Source organism: Mugil cephalus, chromosome 8, assembly GCF_022458985.1.
Source record: "Mugil cephalus isolate CIBA_MC_2020 chromosome 8, CIBA_Mcephalus_1.1, whole genome shotgun sequence".
NCBI classification, from domain to species: domain Eukaryota; kingdom Metazoa; phylum Chordata; class Actinopteri; order Mugiliformes; family Mugilidae; genus Mugil; species Mugil cephalus.
The window spans coordinates 9,877,590-9,894,830 of record NC_061777.1 but is presented as its reverse complement, the minus strand read 5'-3'; the positions used below and the strand labels follow the sequence as shown (position 1 = coordinate 9,894,830).

At 42.6% G+C, this 17,241-nt stretch overlaps 2 protein-coding genes across 3 annotated transcripts; one reads left to right on the top strand and one right to left on the bottom strand.

Annotated features, from left to right (window-relative positions):
* Positions 1 to 4,954: 4,954 nt before the first annotated feature.
* htr1aa (5-hydroxytryptamine (serotonin) receptor 1A a) lies at positions 4,955 to 6,923 on the bottom strand. Its single transcript, XM_047590784.1, has one exon. The coding sequence runs from the start codon at positions 6,641 to 6,643 to the stop codon at positions 5,366 to 5,368; it is 1,278 nt and encodes a 425-aa protein (XP_047446740.1). The 5' UTR covers positions 6,644 to 6,923; the 3' UTR covers positions 4,955 to 5,365.
* Positions 6,924 to 9,686: 2,763 nt separating this feature from the next.
* Positions 9,687 to 16,900, top strand: rnf180a (ring finger protein 180a). 2 transcript variants are annotated; one of them, XM_047590782.1, is made up of 4 exons: positions 9,687 to 10,895; positions 13,856 to 14,117; positions 15,051 to 15,176; positions 15,639 to 16,900. In XM_047590782.1, the coding sequence occupies exons 1-4, from the start codon at positions 9,915 to 9,917 to the stop codon at positions 15,845 to 15,847; spliced, it is 1,578 nt and encodes a 525-aa protein (XP_047446738.1). In that variant the 5' UTR covers positions 9,687 to 9,914; the 3' UTR covers positions 15,848 to 16,900. The 2 variants fall into 2 exon arrangements, with proteins under 2 accessions (XP_047446738.1, XP_047446739.1); XM_047590783.1 differs by having other exon boundaries at positions 9,688 to 10,895; positions 15,642 to 16,900.
* Positions 16,901 to 17,241: the final 341 nt, after the last annotated feature.

The following is a 17,241-nucleotide window of genomic DNA, read 5'->3' as shown; positions in this document are numbered from 1 at the left end:
GAGTGGCGTTTGGTGCTCCCCCTCTGTGTCTGTCCACATACTTTATCCCGTCAAAGTTTGAGATGAACAGCACCGAGTAGAGCCATCCTCTGGGAAGGATCGGGAAGCAGAAGCAGGAGAGTTGTCTCAGACTTTAAAAATCTGAGGTGAAGAACTGTTTGCGAAAACAGCAAGTGGAGGGCGGCAGAGTGGATTAGGCATCATTTGCTGCTGCCTTTTTGTTGTGGTCGCTCTTGTCCTCCATCACCGAGATGAGTTTGTGTGAGCAACACTCAATCTTACTCAACAGTGAAACAAATGTATGTCGTAAAAGAACATGTCTGAATGCAGCCAAGCCCTCATATGTCCACGTCAGAGAAGGGGAGCTTTTTGTGGGGCTCATTCTCGGGCCTGGGCAGAGAGATTGAGCCTCCAGTGTGTGACGAGCTGTGGGCTGTGAGATCCTTGAAAAAGCTCTGACAGATCAAAAAGACCCTGAAGTAGGAGGCGGCGAAGCAGGAACATGTGTTCAGTCATATCCATTTCTCTCTTACTTTGTCTTTCCCCATTTCCTCTTCCCATTCTCTTTTAAGCCTTTTCCTCTCCCCATATTTGTGATTTATTTTTCATTGCTCCATGTTTTTTTCTTTACCGTTTTCCTCTATTTCTGTTCCTGCTTGTCAGACCTTTCCAGTGTGCTTTTTTTCTATATATATGTGTCTCTCCTAACCGCTCAAACATACACACATAGTCAGTGCGGATAGAAGCCAACCTCATCACTACAGAATAAATTCTGTGTGTTATGTCTGCTTTATGAAATATAAAAGAACAAACTCATGTAATTGAAATCGGTCAAATAAAGCCTGATTCTAGTAGCTCCTTCAGTGTGGGATGCATTGGATATAGAATCACATATTACACTCACACACACAAAAAAAAAGATTAAAAAAAAGATCCCAAACTGATCAAATCCAACGACTAAAATCTTACCTACAGATTGAAAATGTTCACTTTTGGCCCCTCACAAATTATTTACCATCAGTGTCAGGAAGCATAGAACGAATATTTTTGAGATTTCTCTTTTAATTACTGTGACAGGACTGAGGTAAGTGGTTGCAGATAAGATTTTCTTAATGATATTTGGGGTGATTGATTTGTTTGTGAAGTAGAACTGTCTCTACTTGTACGTGCAGCGCAGCTCTCTGAATGATCGTGCAAAAAAAGTTAATAACTTTTCTGATATTTCTCTTTTGGATAATTGAAAACTCAGAGTCGGCACAGGCTGAGGTAATTGACAATACGGGCCTTCGTGTAGTCAACTGCTACCTGAGTCTTGAGGGTCGATTAGCCAGAGAGGACCACTCGAGCGTTCTCTTCCCTGCAGCATGGCGAAGAAGTGAGCTGCAGAATTCGAAAGCCGGCAGAGAGAGTCTGAAAATCACCCCCTTCCTGGAGGACCAGCGAAACACTGACGTGATGTATGACACGATCTCGACAGATTGTCAAATAACACATCAGTACAATGCCGCAGAGCTGGGCATCTCACAGAAATGTGCCCATGTAGTTATCCGCAATAAACCCCAAATGTCCGAGGTGTCAGCTCCTCGGACCGGATGACAAGTGGACTCAGCACAACATGTTGAAGGATAGCCTTGCGGTTTTTGAGCCAAATCTCAAGAGATGTCTCCAAGAGTTTGTAATCATGGATGAGACAAAGGAGCAATCGAAAACAGCGGACTCCCAGTAAATCTGTGTCCTGAGGAAGGTTCTTCGACTTCTACAAATAAAGGAGTCTTGTGCTTCACCACCATTGGGCTCAGTGAAATACTTTTCTAAATCCATCATTATTCCTTAAGCCACAAACTTATCGATCACTCCTTGAATTTGAAATATTGTATTATCTGTATCAGTGCCACATTAGTCTAAAATCCTTTCTAAGCCTGTGTGCTTTCAGATTCCATGAATTTATGGTAAGTTTGAATAAACCTGCACATAAAATCTATTTGATCCTTTTTCAATGGTTCAATACCTGCCTTTAATCCCATCTCAAGGCAAACTTAATAGCAAAATAATAAGGACATAAATAATTCAATTCATATTTAAAAGTACATTTGCTTCCTTAAATGACTCTGCTCGATGCAGCCTCTGGTATGCGACTTGAAAATACATGAATGAAAACCATACCTCCGGCAGTGTTGCTGTATATTGATCAGCCGAAGCTGCGCAGCGAGGAAAATAACAACTATGCAGCAAAATGTAATGTCACTTTGTAACTGACATGGTTGCCTTCCTTCCTTCTAAATTCCTGTGTTGCCTTTCTATGCAAAATCTATGAAATGTGTGAAAATCTATAAATATTTAATGAGCTGTTGGGAGGAGATGGTTGATGGCAGTTTCACAAACAAGAGCTCTGCATTTGCTCTGCACTGTTTTTTAACCTGTCGTTCCATCGATTAAAATGCCTCTTGAGGACCAATGTTATGTTATGAGTATCACTGTAATTTCTGTGTTAAAGTTACCATTTTTATATAGTTTTCCTCTCCTCTCCTCTCCTCTCCCACTGCATCCACCTACCTACGTACATTGCATTTAAGAATCCCAGTGGGAGTGGGATTAATGCCGACAATCCAACCCTTTGATATTACGCTGTGGTTTAAATCAGGTCAGCTGCGTTGTAATCCCATATATCAGGAGCCAAATGTAATGATTTGAATGGTCTTGCTCACAGTGTGACTCTCAGTCGAGGAATATACTCGACTGAGCGGCACCACACACCACAATCTCCACGTGCTTGTCTGAGTCCATCATAAGCCCAGGAGTTGACCTACATGTCACAGGTATGAGATTAATTTTTGTGAGTGCATTGGTGTCGCACTAATGCACAACAGAGCAAACGCGGTCAGATGGAGAAAGGAAACCGAAGGCGTGCATAGGTAGAATGTTTTATGGCCTCCTACTTTCCTCAGTTTTGAACTTTAACTCTAATGCTTTGTTATGTTTTATGATTTAGATGTAAGAGTATGTGTTTTGTTTTTTTTTTCAGTGGTGATGTGGTTTTGAATGAATATTACGTGCCAAATTATTGTGATTGCACTATGTTAAGCGCCTTTGAGTTGTCAGTTAGTCAGCTAATCGTTTCTGGATGTGATACCAGTAGATTATCATACGATTTGACCGTTGCTGTAGCTGTTAATACCTGACTGATGGTTCCAAAGCTGAATATTTTTGATTTTTGATTTGAAACTGAAATAAGAGGATGCCATGACTCAGTTAATTCACTCATTATTCCAGCAAAGTAACAGTGTAATTATATTATGGTTTTGTTCTGAAAATCAGTTTACATAGGTTAAAATAAATACCCTGCATTGTGTTCTGGGAGCCATTTCAGTCACATTTATTGTGACCCACCACATTTCTAAATCATTAGCATTTAATGACATCAAACACCCTGTACCACTTTATTGTCATCATTAGCCGATTCAGTATAATAGATGGGACTCATTCACAACTGCTTAATTAAAAGTTAATTAAAACAAAAAGATGACAAAATGATTTGATACAATTTTTTTGAGATAAGAGGGTTTTTTACTCAAAATTATGGTGTATTTGTTGTTTTATTAATCACGGTTACATAAGATATTCATTAAGTCATTATTTATTTATGTAAACTTTTGTAGCCTCAGTGACAAATGAGCCAAATGCATCTACCGCCAGATGTCGGCTGAAAGCCTCGGAGGAAAAGCCGCAGTCAGACTTTGATTTAAGGTTTTTAAGTGAATTAACCTGAACCTTTAAAGAGTTGAACCCTTTCTATTTGAAGCACATTTACAACCTTTAAAATCTGTATTATCACACACTTTAAAGATTTGCACATATGTAATCTAATTAACACCAATTAGCGTGTCATTTTTAGAGATCTTTAGTTAGTTTAAACAGTTTAATAATTATCTAGCTACTTGAAGAGGTTGCACAGAGGGATAGCTAATAAAAATCAAACTGTGACTTTGACTTTTATTCTCTTTTTTTTCTTTTTTTCTGCAACATGCAAAGTAACATTACCAAAACATGTCTGCATGCCACAGGTGTCCTCTGTAAATTGCCATGCTCGCATTACTGTCTGTCCTCAGACAGGCTGCCTGCCTCTCTGACTGGCCCACAATGTCTTGAGTTGCCATGACAACAAGCCCATAGCCACCCATCTTGTGAAGCATGCAGGCCTCGCTGGGGCTTCTTCCTGAAACTTGTTTTCTTCTTTTAATGTCTAACGGTCTTTATCTTTTCATCTGCCATAAGTGGATCTTCGTCTTGATAGATTGGAGCTGCTACATATAGCGAGGAGGATTCTCCATATCATGTGGCCTCTACATTACGTGTGTACTAAATTTAGTACAGATTCTCTTGTTCCTTAAGTATATAGCAGTATGACTATGGAAAATGGCCTTGCGCAATAATCTAATGCAGGAAGGGGGGGAAAAAAAATGTCACAGTGCTTCTGTCCTTCCAACTCACTCACACACACACATAAGGGACAATAGTGGAGTCAGAAATATAGAAATGGATATCTAAAGAGAGAGGGAGAGAGAACGCTTCATATTGTAACTGTAACACCGGGCTGAGTTTGAGAAAAAAAAAAAAAAAGAATTGCTTTTTTGCTTTTAGCTTTGAGATGGATTTGATGGATAGACCGTGTGGTTCTTTTCAAACCGATTTGCTGAAAAGACCTCAGATACACCACGCACTGATAACCTGACCACCCCCCTCCCCTTGATCATCACTGAGGCCTGTCAAAGACAAATGATGAGTTGCCCATTGCCTGTGTTTGCTCTGCAACACAGTAAATGATTCACTCCTTATTATCTATATGAAGATATATGATGACAGGTCCCTATAGGGAGCACTGATATTTCATGATAGGCCCTAGTCCCTCCTTGGATCATTACTTTATGTTTTCCATACAAAAACTGAGTCGTATATCTTAATGACAAACTTTGATTGCTTTTATTGTTTCAGTGCTACAAAGCTCATGGCGTGGGAAGGAAAACCCCCGCGTGCCTCATGATAAAATGCATGGAATCAGCACATGACACGTCTTGCATGGCAATACAACGATGGCTGTCTTTGCATATAGGCTATACTATATACTGTAGCTACAACAGTGAATAAACATGAGCTTGTACATTGAGAGCCAAAAGTTTCTGTCTTGTCTCATTTTATCGGTGGTTCATTTTTACACGATCCTCCAACACCAAAAAGACACTGTCCCTGAATGAAGTCTGTATATTTATTTTTTATTTTTTTTGCTTCTCTATACAGTCTGTGAACATTTGCCGCTGTCCCGTTTAATTGCTCCACATTTTAGTGAAACGAAAAAAGTCTGTCTTTGTCGTCACGGTCTGTGGAATTTGCATTTTATAATCTTCTTGAAAGCACTTTGGAAGTCTTTGTTGAAGTAGGCATATATGATGGGGTTGAGGAGAGAGTTGGAGTAGCCCAGCCAGTTTATGACAGCGCCCAGCCACTCGGGCATGTAGCAGCTCTCTGAGCAGAAAGGCAGCACTAGGGCGACGATGAAAAACGGCAACCAGCAGAAGATGAAAGTTCCCATGATGATGCCGAGCGTTTTCACCGTTTTACGTTCCCTGGCTAGTGCGATCTTTCTCTTCGCCCCCGAGCTCTTTTCATTCATATTTTCGTAGCCCTGTGAGGACTGGGGGGTGTTGGGCAGAGGCAGGTGCGTCTTTGAGTTGCTGATAACTTCTATGATCTCCAGTGACTCGCCCTCGTCTCCATGCTTCACCGCGCCATTTACGCACGGAGAGCTGGGTTTAGATTTGTCGCGCTTCCAGCCTTTGCCACCGGCCTCCCCGTTGGTTTTCTTGTGGAATATGGCCGGAGACACGGCCAAGCACTTTTCTGACACTTTTGCTTTCTCCGTTTTCTTTACTGTCTTTCGAATCCGAAAGCGAGCAGCCTTGAATATTCGCCCGTACAGGACCAACATGAGGATAAGAGGGATGTAAAAAGCCCCAAAAGTGGAATAGATGGTGTAGCCCGGGTCCTGGCTGATGATGCATTGGTCGGGGGTCGCCCTATCTTCGGCGCTTCTCCAGCCTAACATAGGCGGAATAGAAATGGAGAAACCAATTAGCCAAGTCACGCCTATCAAGACCGCAGCTCGCCTTGGCGTCCGTTTATTTACATAGTCTATGGGGTCGGTTATGGCCCAATACCTGTCCAAGGCGATTGCGCACAGGTGGAGGATGGATGATGTGCAACACAGTACATCCAGAGAGATAAATAAATCGCAGATCTCCTGCCCCAAAGTCCACTTGCTTAAAACTTGGTAAAGAGCCGCCATTGGCAGAACCAGCACTGATACCATGAGGTCTGTCACGGCCAGGGATCCGATCAAATAGTTGGCCACATTCTGGAGAGATCTCTCCAGGGCGATGGCTGCCACGACGCACGCGTTGCCAAATATGGAGCAGAGAATGAGGGCCCCCAGGAGCAGAGAGGTGATAATCTGGTAACCGAGCACCAGCTCTGGCAGAGACCCAGATCCAGTGTCATTCTCACCCCTGCCACCGTCGCCAACCAAGTCCACCCCTTCAGGATAACCGCTGGTCGCGTTGCTGCCGTTGCTGCTTGTTGCTATAAAATCCATAATGCGACTCAGAGCACAACTTTCCCAAAGCAGTGGGGGACACGCAGCTGGACAAATAAGCAGGAGGCACACAGCCCCTCAGACTGCTGCTGCTGCTGCTGCTGCTGCCGACGCCGTGCGTTTTGCCGCGTCCATCGGAGTTACCGAGTTCGTGCTGTCGCTCTCAGGACGCATGACGCAGACGTGTTTCTGAGTGTGTGTGTGAGGGGGTGTGTGTTTTGCAGCCCATGAGTGTTGACAGCCGGGTGCGCTCACTGGTACTGCGAGTCATCTGAGCTGGGTGACGCCGTGAATTCATTTATACCAACAGCTTTGGGTACGTCAGACCGGGAGGAGGTCGCCCTGGAGTTTTGTGCTTTAACTCTCCTTGTTGCTCCATTTTCGCTGCAGACAGCCGACCAGAGCGCAGAACTCCGCTGTCTTCTCTTCCCTCCTTTATTTTACTCTTTGGACTTATACTGACTAATTTCGTGGATTTTTTTATGTTTATTTATTTTTTATTAGTTTAACCTGCCTCTCAAAGCGTTGATTCAATCGAGGGTTTAACATGATTTTATTAGAAAATAACAAGATATCAGAAAACAATCAAAAAATCAAAAAGGGAATTCAGTCGGTGGGTATTGCGTAAAACTCTCTTTTCGCTCCAAATGAACTTGTCATTAAAGACAGCTTCATTTGAAACAAGCGTTTCTCATCAAGTAAAATAGCTCAAATAATAATTGTCGCTATAACTAAGGATCACAAACAGTCAGACAGTTTACGGTTTCACTTGGAAAGATGGGGAAACGTCCTGAGCGCTGAGAGTTAAAGGTGGTTTCAGAACCAAGGACAGCGCCTCGACGATACAGAGAGGAATGCTGCTGCCATCTGTTGTCCACAGCGGGTATTGCCCCAAATGATGGACGCAGTTACATCAGTGCTTCGAGGTCAGGGAAGGATCGGACTCTGGGGAGAAGGTGGGATGATTAAAGAGAGTTACTTTGCAGTGCAAGGAAGGAGGAGGTGTTGTTTCCACGAATCGAATTATTTTTAAACACGTGTTGGGTCACGCTGTTCCGAATATGAGTGCAAAGGATCTAAATGTTAAAAATGGACAAAAATGCGAGAATGTTAATTTAAAACCTTAAATTAGATCGGGTGCACAGAAACACACACAAATTAACTAGCGAGATACAAAGACATCTTACTGACATCATATGTAAATAAATTCTTCCTGCTGAGCAATCTCAACTTGCAGCAGGCTATTTCTAAAATAGGTACAATCATGGGTAGAAATATTTCAGCTTTTTTCGCGAAGACGGACTATGGACTTCATGTCTTTCATGTGTACGTGTCACAACATTTTACTGTAATTTGCCAAAGTAAATTACTATATTTTAACATTACAAGATTTTACTGTAATATTCACAATATATTACTGTTATTTAGTGTATTACTGTGAAATAGTAAATTACTGTGAAAATCGTTTTTCTTGAATCTTACAGTGATCTACTGTAAATGTATAGTGAAATAGAAATACATTCAACTCACAAAAGTATTTGTGTTTTTCTTTTCTGAAAGATGAGGCGCAACAATGTGTCCTATTGGACAATAGGTTGGCTATTTAACATCACTCAGTTGACGGCTCAGTCCAAGGATGTCCTCCCTCTTCTGTATGATATCTACCATGACCTGGGCATCATGCAACAATAGCTTCATCCAAATATACCAGGCTGACGTTTTGTGAATATTCTTTATAACTATAGTCCTGAACTGTCCATATTAACTCCATCCAAATAGAGGTAAACAGAAAATGACTAATTTAAATCTGTGTTTGCATCATTGGTGCTGTTTGCTTTTAAACAGCACCAGCTCTCCTTGGTGCTCTAGCACACAGTTTTTCAAAATGTACATCCGGTAGTTTGTCCTAAGCACCCCAGGGAGACTGCCACATCTGTTGATTTGGGCTGTGTCTTCAAGTAATCCCAGAGTGGCTGCATGATGTTGAGAGTATTTAGGACAACAGAGGCTCATTAGGCCACAATCTGGAGGATGTCTGTACCAAAGAGAGAAACCAAAATAGACATTGTGGAAGTATTTATGAAGTCCAGATAAAAACTTTTCAATTTCATATTTCTGCCATCCTTCCTTGAAACAATTAGACATTTTCAGTCATGGAGAGAACATATTGAAAACAGGAGGATCCAAATGCATACATAAATTGGGCCAGCATTAAAATGATGGTGAAAATCAAGCTTTCTGGAATGAAAAACTGTAACAACATTAGCAATACAAGAGACAAGAATGACGCGATGGGAGGTGGAAAGCAGGTGAGGTGGGTGCGGCGATGTGGATGACTGGAACTGGGGGTGGGGTTGGGGGGGAGGGGGGCTCTATTGGGTGGCAGAAGAGACAGGTGTGTAAAAGGTCACAACAAATGGGGCTGTGACAATCACGGAAACAGTGACGCTGCTCCTTTAATATGCTGAAATAAAAACATTTAAACAACTTTATTGTTTACTCTCTTGCTAGTCAGCTTTAAATTGGAAAGACTAAAGCTTAAACTACTAACTAATTAATTTAATCTAGTCTAGTCACACTTTCTTGGTCATTACTCCAGCAAATAATCTCTCGTCCTTCACTCAGATTCCTTATTTAGAGACAATAAGATCTCATGTTGGAACAAAGCAGCATTGATGTGGTTGTATTGACATTTTCCACAAATGCAGTTAGATTTTTATTGAGTCTGAACGTTTCTTTTGTGCAGGAAGTCTTTGACAGTAATGCACCAGTGGAAACTATACACATATAAATACCTACACGCTGTGTTCTGCTTATCAACTACTGATTGAAAAAAAGCTGACACCACGGTTGTGGACATGAGGGGAAAAAAGGTGGCTCTGGCTTTTTCAACTTATTTTTGTGAGTTCAGTGCTTGCATAGTGGTGTGTTTTCTATAGGTCACACAGAACAATAGTGAGGCCATGAACAGTGCGCCAATTGTAATGGGGCTCAACCGGAGGGACTTTGTCTTTGTCAACAGTGTGGAATGCCCCAGGGGGGCTAACAGGGGCAGGATAGGCCCAGGCAGAGAGCTGCACTACTCTCCTCCTCTACACTGGAACAGTCCCTCTAGCTCCTAAAAGGGGGGCTTTAATCTATAGATCCAGAAGGAGTGGGAGGCAGAAAGAAGACCGAGGGGAAGGATGACAGGGAGAAGACCGGGCTAGCTCTACTCTGAAGTTGCATCAGATGTGCTGTGTTGCTAACTGGGGGGCTTGAAAGTGCCGTCATGAGCTCCCATGTGGGAGCTTCTGGTGGAAATGGCTCAAGCAGAGTTGGACATAGTGAAACTGAGGATGCCAGGGAAGAAAACAGTAACAATGAGACTCACTTGCTGTGCTTTAAGACAGTGAGACCTAGACTAAGGAGTGCAGATCCAGCCGGAGAAAGAGGTTCGAGCAGTGTGGAGCAGCTGGTGAGGCCTCCCCTGTCAGGGAGAAAAGCGCTCAGAAAGACCTGCCATGAAGACAACAGAGGAAGATGGAGAGAGGGAAACCAGGACAGGGGTGAGGAGAGAGTGAGTGCCGACCATTCAGGGGCCAGGGAAAGAGGGAAACAAAGGCAGAGAAAGATGGAAAGAGCTGACACACGTGAGGATGGAGCCCAGGACACACATGGACGAGGAAGCAGTGAAAGTTTGTCCAGCAGTAATTCTGATATTCACTTAAACAGCATTTTGGAGGCTGGAGAAGGATCAAACGGCTCACAGAGAGGGCACACAGGTTTTAGACCTCAGGGCATTGGCTGCACACGGACGTCCTCTTCCAGTCCAAACTCTCAGTCCCCTTGGCCTGCAGTCCAAACCCGAACCATACCTCTGTCTCCTCATAGACTCTCATCCAGGCCGACCGCTGCAGACTTGCACCGCTACACATTCAGCCCATCCAGAGAGCCGGATCCGTTCTGGGTGGAGGTGAGAACGCAAAGCCGCCGGGGATCGACACACGTTCCACTCCTCACCTTCTCAGAGGTACGGGAGGAGGAAGAGGAGGAGGAGGAAGACGAGGAGAATGGGGAAGATGGTGAGGAAGGGGGCAGCGGCGTGATGGAGGTGATGGGTCAAACGCTGACCTCTGCAGTCGTGCCGCCTTTTGTTTCCCTCGAGGAGAGGAGGATGAGTAAAAGACAGAAGAACAGGATTAAAAGCCTGAGGAGGAGGCAGAGAAGAAGGGAGAAATGGAGACAGAGTCAACAGCACGAGAGCAGACAGGTGAATGACACTGAATGGCACTGAATATTGTCCCTGATGTTGCTGTTCTAGACGAGGAAGGGCTCGAACGATCTATTTTTAGCCATCTGATACCATGTTGATGCAATGCAACTACTGAAGTAATGTGTTGTTTCTTTGTGACCACTGACAAACTGCTGCAGAAGTAGTGGTAGGTTAGTGATTCCCTGAGATTTATAGTCCAGCTCTTCCGCCTTAAATTACTTCGATCCACTCAGGGTCTATTTACGCTTTAAAATGGAAGGTTGATGCAAAACAAGTAAAAGCTGTGAGTGCATGAGTGTGTCGGGCAAAACAACACGCACAGAAATCAGAGCTAAACATTTCTGGATCGCATCTACTTTTCATTGCATTTATTTCTAGCACCTTATATGAAAATGTGTGCGTGTGTGTGTTTATTTCATCTAGACTCTGACTTTCGGCAGCCATATCAGGACCCAGCTCATTTCAATAGCCATTGTGTGTGCAATTTAAAGTGGGGTTACATCTGAATTAGCTGCATGATGAGGCTTGGGCAGAGAGCCCTTCAAAACCAGCCAGACAAAAGAGCAGATTCCGATTTGATTGGCTGCCGCAGATCTACAGTCACGTTGGTAGACTGAAATTACTCTGACTACTGTTTTGCAGAAAGCAGAATAGAATTAGTTGTTTTCATCATGTCCATTTCCTAATTTGATCGCCCCTTGCTTATTATACTTGTTTTTAGTTAAGATATCCCCCCCGTTCGCTAGGATTGGTGTGTTAATGTTCAGCTATGATGTCCATTACAACATGGATTACGTCTCTGGGAATGAACAGATGCAGAAAATGCATGAAAGTGAACACTAGTGGACTTATATTTGAACTTTGGAGAAGTCCAGGATGCTCCCTAAGCTAGGAAAGCTACCTCGTTGCTCTTGCTCCATATACCTGAGAGTGGTATTGATTTTCTCCGCTGACTTTCAGGGGGGCAAAAGAAGGGCCTTTGTCCTATTAACCATTCGGATAAACTTTTATTTACTCAGGGGAAACTGGGGGAGCTTGCGCAAACCTTTTGCATGGTCTTTTCTCTGCTCCGTCCAACTTTTTGTTGGCGCGCTTGCACTCATTCACTAGGGATCTCGCTGAGATCGGTACAGCCACAGCGCTTATGTAACAGGCTCTTGTGCTTCATTAAAGTGCTTGGTCAGCAGTAGCTTTTAGCCCATACTTTCTTCAGCTTCGCCTGGATTTAAAACCTCTGACAGGAAAGTTTGGGCTAGATTTCAGGTGCGAATTTTAAAATTGCATAACAGTTGGAAAAGTTTTAGTCATTTTAGTCTGCTTTCTGAATTTGCAGAAGAAGTCCTAGAAAGTCCTTTCCACCAGAATCACCACTCTGTTCCAATGAGCACAATGTCACATGATACTTTTCGCATACAGTGTAGAGTCTGTAAGTGGTGCACGCTGAGATGTGCTGTTATGCAAGAGCAGACAACAGGAAGTGATTTTATCCATTAGTGTTGGCTGTTATAATTGCGGCCAGTGCGGTTTAAGCAGTTGCTTAAAGTGCTGTTGTTGCAGACGCTGCTTTTGTAAAATTATACTTCTTTAAAGTTTACACAAAACGCGGTTTTGGGCTGGGCTGTGGGATTTGTCTGTGAAATCAGATTCCACCTTCTGTAGTTAAAGTGGTAAATTGGATATTTAACACAGGAAAAATGTTAACTTTAGTTCTGTGTGTTATAGAATGCATCGTTGCATCCATTTACATATTCATGGGTCCACTTAGCAGTGTAACTAAGAGTGTAACTAACTTAGCTAACCTGCCACAGTGCATGTTACCAGGAAGGGACCTCTGTGTCCTCCTCTGTGTTAATGACACACCTTGGGAGGCTGGGCTGGCGCGACAGGGAAGTCCCTGGAGCTCCCCCTGGGTGAGAAAGTGGTAATTACTCTGGAAACGCCTGCAAGATTTTTCAACACCGAGCTTTAGATACCGATCCCTGGAGGCCTGCGTGTCTCAAGAGGACGTGGGGACACGAGAAGCCCCAGATACCCTTCGTGTTTTCTTACATCCTCTCGCATGAGTTATAGCTGGGATTTGGAAGTTGAATATGGATTTCAGGTGCAGGGACAATAGGAAGACAAGATGGAAGCTGAGAAGAAGAGAGGAATCTGAAGATTAGGGGAAATAGAAATATTCAGATATTTAAAATAAAATTGCACTAACCAATTATTATTATTATTTTAAAAAAGTAACAAAAGCTTGGACATCACAAGGTTAAGGAACAGTTTGGTAGATTCAGTAGATTCAATGGTGCATCCTGGGATTCGCTGTTTTCTGTGAAGCGAATGTAGTTTGAATTAAGACTGTCGATGCCACGGTCAGATTTCTCCCTCTCATAACCAATGTTTATGCTTTACAGTTAGATGCGAGAAGATTTAGACAGGTAAACATTTCACTCCCCTGAACTCACACCTGACACCCTAATGCCTTCACACATATGATTATTCTGTTCTGACGAGCGTCCGAGAGATTTACACTCATCAAACAGCGTGAAAAGTGAAAAGGAGGAAAGAATTCAAGAAGAGAATCTCGGGGGGACTGTGAAAGTCGACATTCAAGCGTATATTTGTTGCCAGCTTTTGCGTTTATATGTTGTAGGGATAATACAGACAACACCATGATTATGCAAAGGACTGTGCAGAAGTTAGACATGGGAGTTGAGATAAAAGAGGCAATTCAATTAAAATCCTGTGGAAAGCTTCTCACGAAACTAGAATTGCCCAAATTACCTCATACGTAAAGATATTTTTAATATTTTAATATTTATCTGAATGCGCAGGAGGTCTGCAATCATGCAAGAAAAGAGGTTTGCTCGCACATGCATGCAAACTGACGCTGCTCTAAACCTTCGATAGAGGCTGTTCGATTCATCATTGTTTAAAATTGTCCTTCCTACATCTTTCTCCGCATCCAGAGCTCAACGGGGAACCCATCCAGCAGCAGCAGCAGCACCAGCAGCAGCAACGGGAGCGAGACTGACGAGGCCCTGAGCACCAGGGACAGAGAAGGTTACATCTGCGCTGTGTGCTTGGATGTGTACTTCAGTCCTTACATGTGTCATCCCTGCAGCCACATCTTCTGTGAACCCTGTCTGAGGACGCTGGCTAAGAGCAACCCCACCAATACCCCCTGCCCCCTGTGCAGAAGCGTCATCACTCACGTCTTCTTCCAAAAGGGTGAGATAATGAACTTAATGCGATGATAGCTACAGTAAAATAGCATAAAAGTGGAATGACCAGTTTATTTTAAAATGAAATTACACAGACTCAAAAGAAAAAGAAAAGAAAAAAAAGAAAATAGGGGATTGCGTGTGTTTCAGGTATACGTGTGTTCCTATGTTTGTTGGTTGTTGCACAGACAACAACATCTAAGCTCCAGATTGTTCAGAGGGCCCAGCTGCAGATGTCCCATAGGGATCAGTGCAGACCTTTAGTTCAGCTCTGACCAGATGAGTCACTCAGACCAAGAAGAGAAAAAAAAATCAAACACTATCAGAACACTTTCATTTGGTGCTTTCTGATGGAAATAAGATATAGTAGTCCTTTTAGGTGTGGGGAAAAAAAAAGAAAAAAAGTGCACTACACTACAATAAGAACAGATGTTTTGAACTTGTTTATTTAACCAGTGAAGAATGAAACACTGTATGTGACACATCAGTGTTATAAAATGTATCATAATATCATGTTGTTTTGCACCTTAAGCATTAATACATCATATATGGTGTGTGTAACCTCGTGATGGCTGCCCACTGATTGCATACAATGCATTCTGATTTGGCTGAAACCATGAATAAGTAATGAACTTCAGTGATTCATGTTGGCCCAATTCTAGATCTATGTAGAAAGTGAGGGTCAGGGAGGACTGTAGACGCACTAAGGGCTCTTGTTAATGATTAGATGACTAGATTAGATTCTTGTGTTGATTACCAAAGCCAAGGTCACACTGAAAACGGAACAAGGAGAAAATCATGGCTGTGACGCTGCCTCTGCTATTTTTGAACGCGCTGAATAAATCAAACACTATCCATCCCGGCAATCAGGACGTGGATATGTGAGTAAGACGTTCACTTATGATAATATCAAGTTTACCTCTTTGTCTTTTTCTTGCAGAACTGAACCAAACGGCAAGGACATTATTTCCAAAGGAATATCTTTCCCGGAAACAGAACTTTCAGAAAGCAAGTTGCGCAAAGTGGCCTCTCCCGAGCTGCCGGAAACTCTTCCGCATTTTTGGAGGTGAACGTTTTAATTCGCCATTCAGCAGCACAAAAAATGAAATGGATAAAGCTAAATACAACAAATAGTTTTCCCCTGTGAGTCACTATCTATTCTACCTATTTATCCCCAAAGTACCTCAAAGCTTCAGTGGTATACACCGATCAGACATTACATTATGACCAGCCTTTTGTACCCACAAAACAGTTGTGACTCATCAGAGAATGGACATGGGCCTTCTGAGGTTCTCCTGTAATGTCATTAGTAGGGGACTCTGCGTTGAAAGAGGTCAAATTTTAAGATACCGACTTGACAAAAAGAAACTACAAACAATTGTAATGTACTCTCCGCATTTCACTGACTCCTCTTGGTGTCGGTAATCTCGAAGTGCACAAACTTGTTGTCCTCTTTTAACTATTGGAATACAATATAACATAACTTAAATATATTTGTGGCGTTTTCATGAAAACCTATCTTTCCTAGCAGGCTTCCAGAGGCAGCCCAGCCCCATCGCCAGACGCCAGTTCCCCCACAGAGGAGGCTACCGTCTGGACGCCATGGACTTCGAGGACGACTCTCGAGGCTGGCGATTTGACATGGACATGGTCATCATCTACATCTACTCGGTCAACTGGATTATCGGCTTCTTCATATTCTGCTTCATCTGCTATTTTTTCTTCCCTTCCTTTTAACGGAAACGGGGGAAAATAAGGGACAACGTAGAAAGAGGAAAGGTGAAAGAAGGATGAGGGTAAAGTGAGGAGTTCAAGGTGAAGCAGGTGGCTGGTAAGTGCATATCCGGTGTACTGAGAGGAAAAGGAGCAAACTAAGTTGTAGGGTTTGATAAGAAGCTAACGAATGGATTTCAGGCAGGTGGAATAGCGTGATGCAGGAAAACAACAGTGTGCCTACTCGTTGTCTCTCAATAATAAATAATTGAAATGTGGAATTGGTGTAGGGGGTGTTTGGGAGTCGAGCATCCTGTGTTCTCCACATGATGCGCACACACAACACATCCTGGCCCCGTGTGGAGCGGGGAGCAGTCAAAATATAAGAGCTTTTACCTTGCAGGGTTTCACTTTTAACATTCACTAAGGCTCAAAGCTGGACTGTTCTTTGATTACCTCGCTAATGTGTGCTGACATGTTAATGACTGCAAATTTCATGCTATCACAAATTGAAAAGAAAATTGCATTTAGCTGTTACTTCAACTGCTTAATTGCCAACTTCCACTTATTGCCAACCTCCCATTTTATGACAGAATATCGCTTAATTGCGTGACAATATTCCTAAATGGATTTTGATCAAAATATCAAAAGTGTAAAGTCAAATAATAAAAATAACCCACTAAATTAATGGTGTATTTTGTACTAACACTGTGCTTAAAACCCAGAACATTACATGTCAGAGCTAACACAGGTATCATCATTACATCATAATTAATATAATCAAAAAAACAAAACAATTATGTAGCTCTAATCAAATGAAAGATTGGTATTTGTTTACAGTTTTATGAGTATCTGCATTCCAGTTTCCAACCATACACTACAACATTACTACTCACACCTTTAAGACTCACATATGAATTTTCAATACACTTTCATTACAAATTGTTCTTTGAGTCTTCTTTGAGTTAGAGGGAATACTGTGTTTTGTTTGTTCCTATGCAGCCCCTGGAGGGAGCAAATGTTTGCTTGTATGGAGTCGCTGAATTTTATGTCAAATAAAGTAACACATACATAGTGTACGGGTGTGTAGTGATGTGGCTTTATAATTTCCTGATAAGTTTCCTAATGCGTTTTAATGAATGAATGACAGTTGCTATTGACAATTGTTATATTTTTGCGTTCGTTACATGAATCTAAATGTGCCTGAAAGTGTGTTGCTATGTGTTTAGAGCCAAACACCTTCAATTGGGCTCAGTTGGCAAGCAAAGTCTGGGGCATTGGTGGAATGACCCTCTGGCTAAAAGCAGAGGCCCCGGGGACACAATGTTTCACCCTCGTGGTTGGGAAGTACCCAGAACTAGAGCAGGAGGCAAAGCGGCTCCAGTTGGTTATATCTGGGTTCACTCAGTGGAAAGCAC

Bases quoted from the DNA above. Each gene is read 5' to 3' on its own strand.
- rnf180a (XM_047590782.1), top strand. From the start codon at position 9,915: ATGAGCTCCCATGTGGGAGCTTCTGGTGGAAATGGCTCAAGCAGAGTT. The intron at 10,896-13,855 runs GTGAATGACACT...CTCCGCATCCAG, and splicing joins AACAGCACGAGAGCAGACAG to AGCTCAACGGGGAACCCATC. The intron at 14,118-15,050 runs GTGAGATAATGA...TTTTTCTTGCAG, and splicing joins TCACGTCTTCTTCCAAAAGG to AACTGAACCAAACGGCAAGG.
- htr1aa (XM_047590784.1), bottom strand. From the start codon at position 6,643: ATGGATTTTATAGCAACAAGCAGCAACGGCAGCAACGCGACCAGCGGT.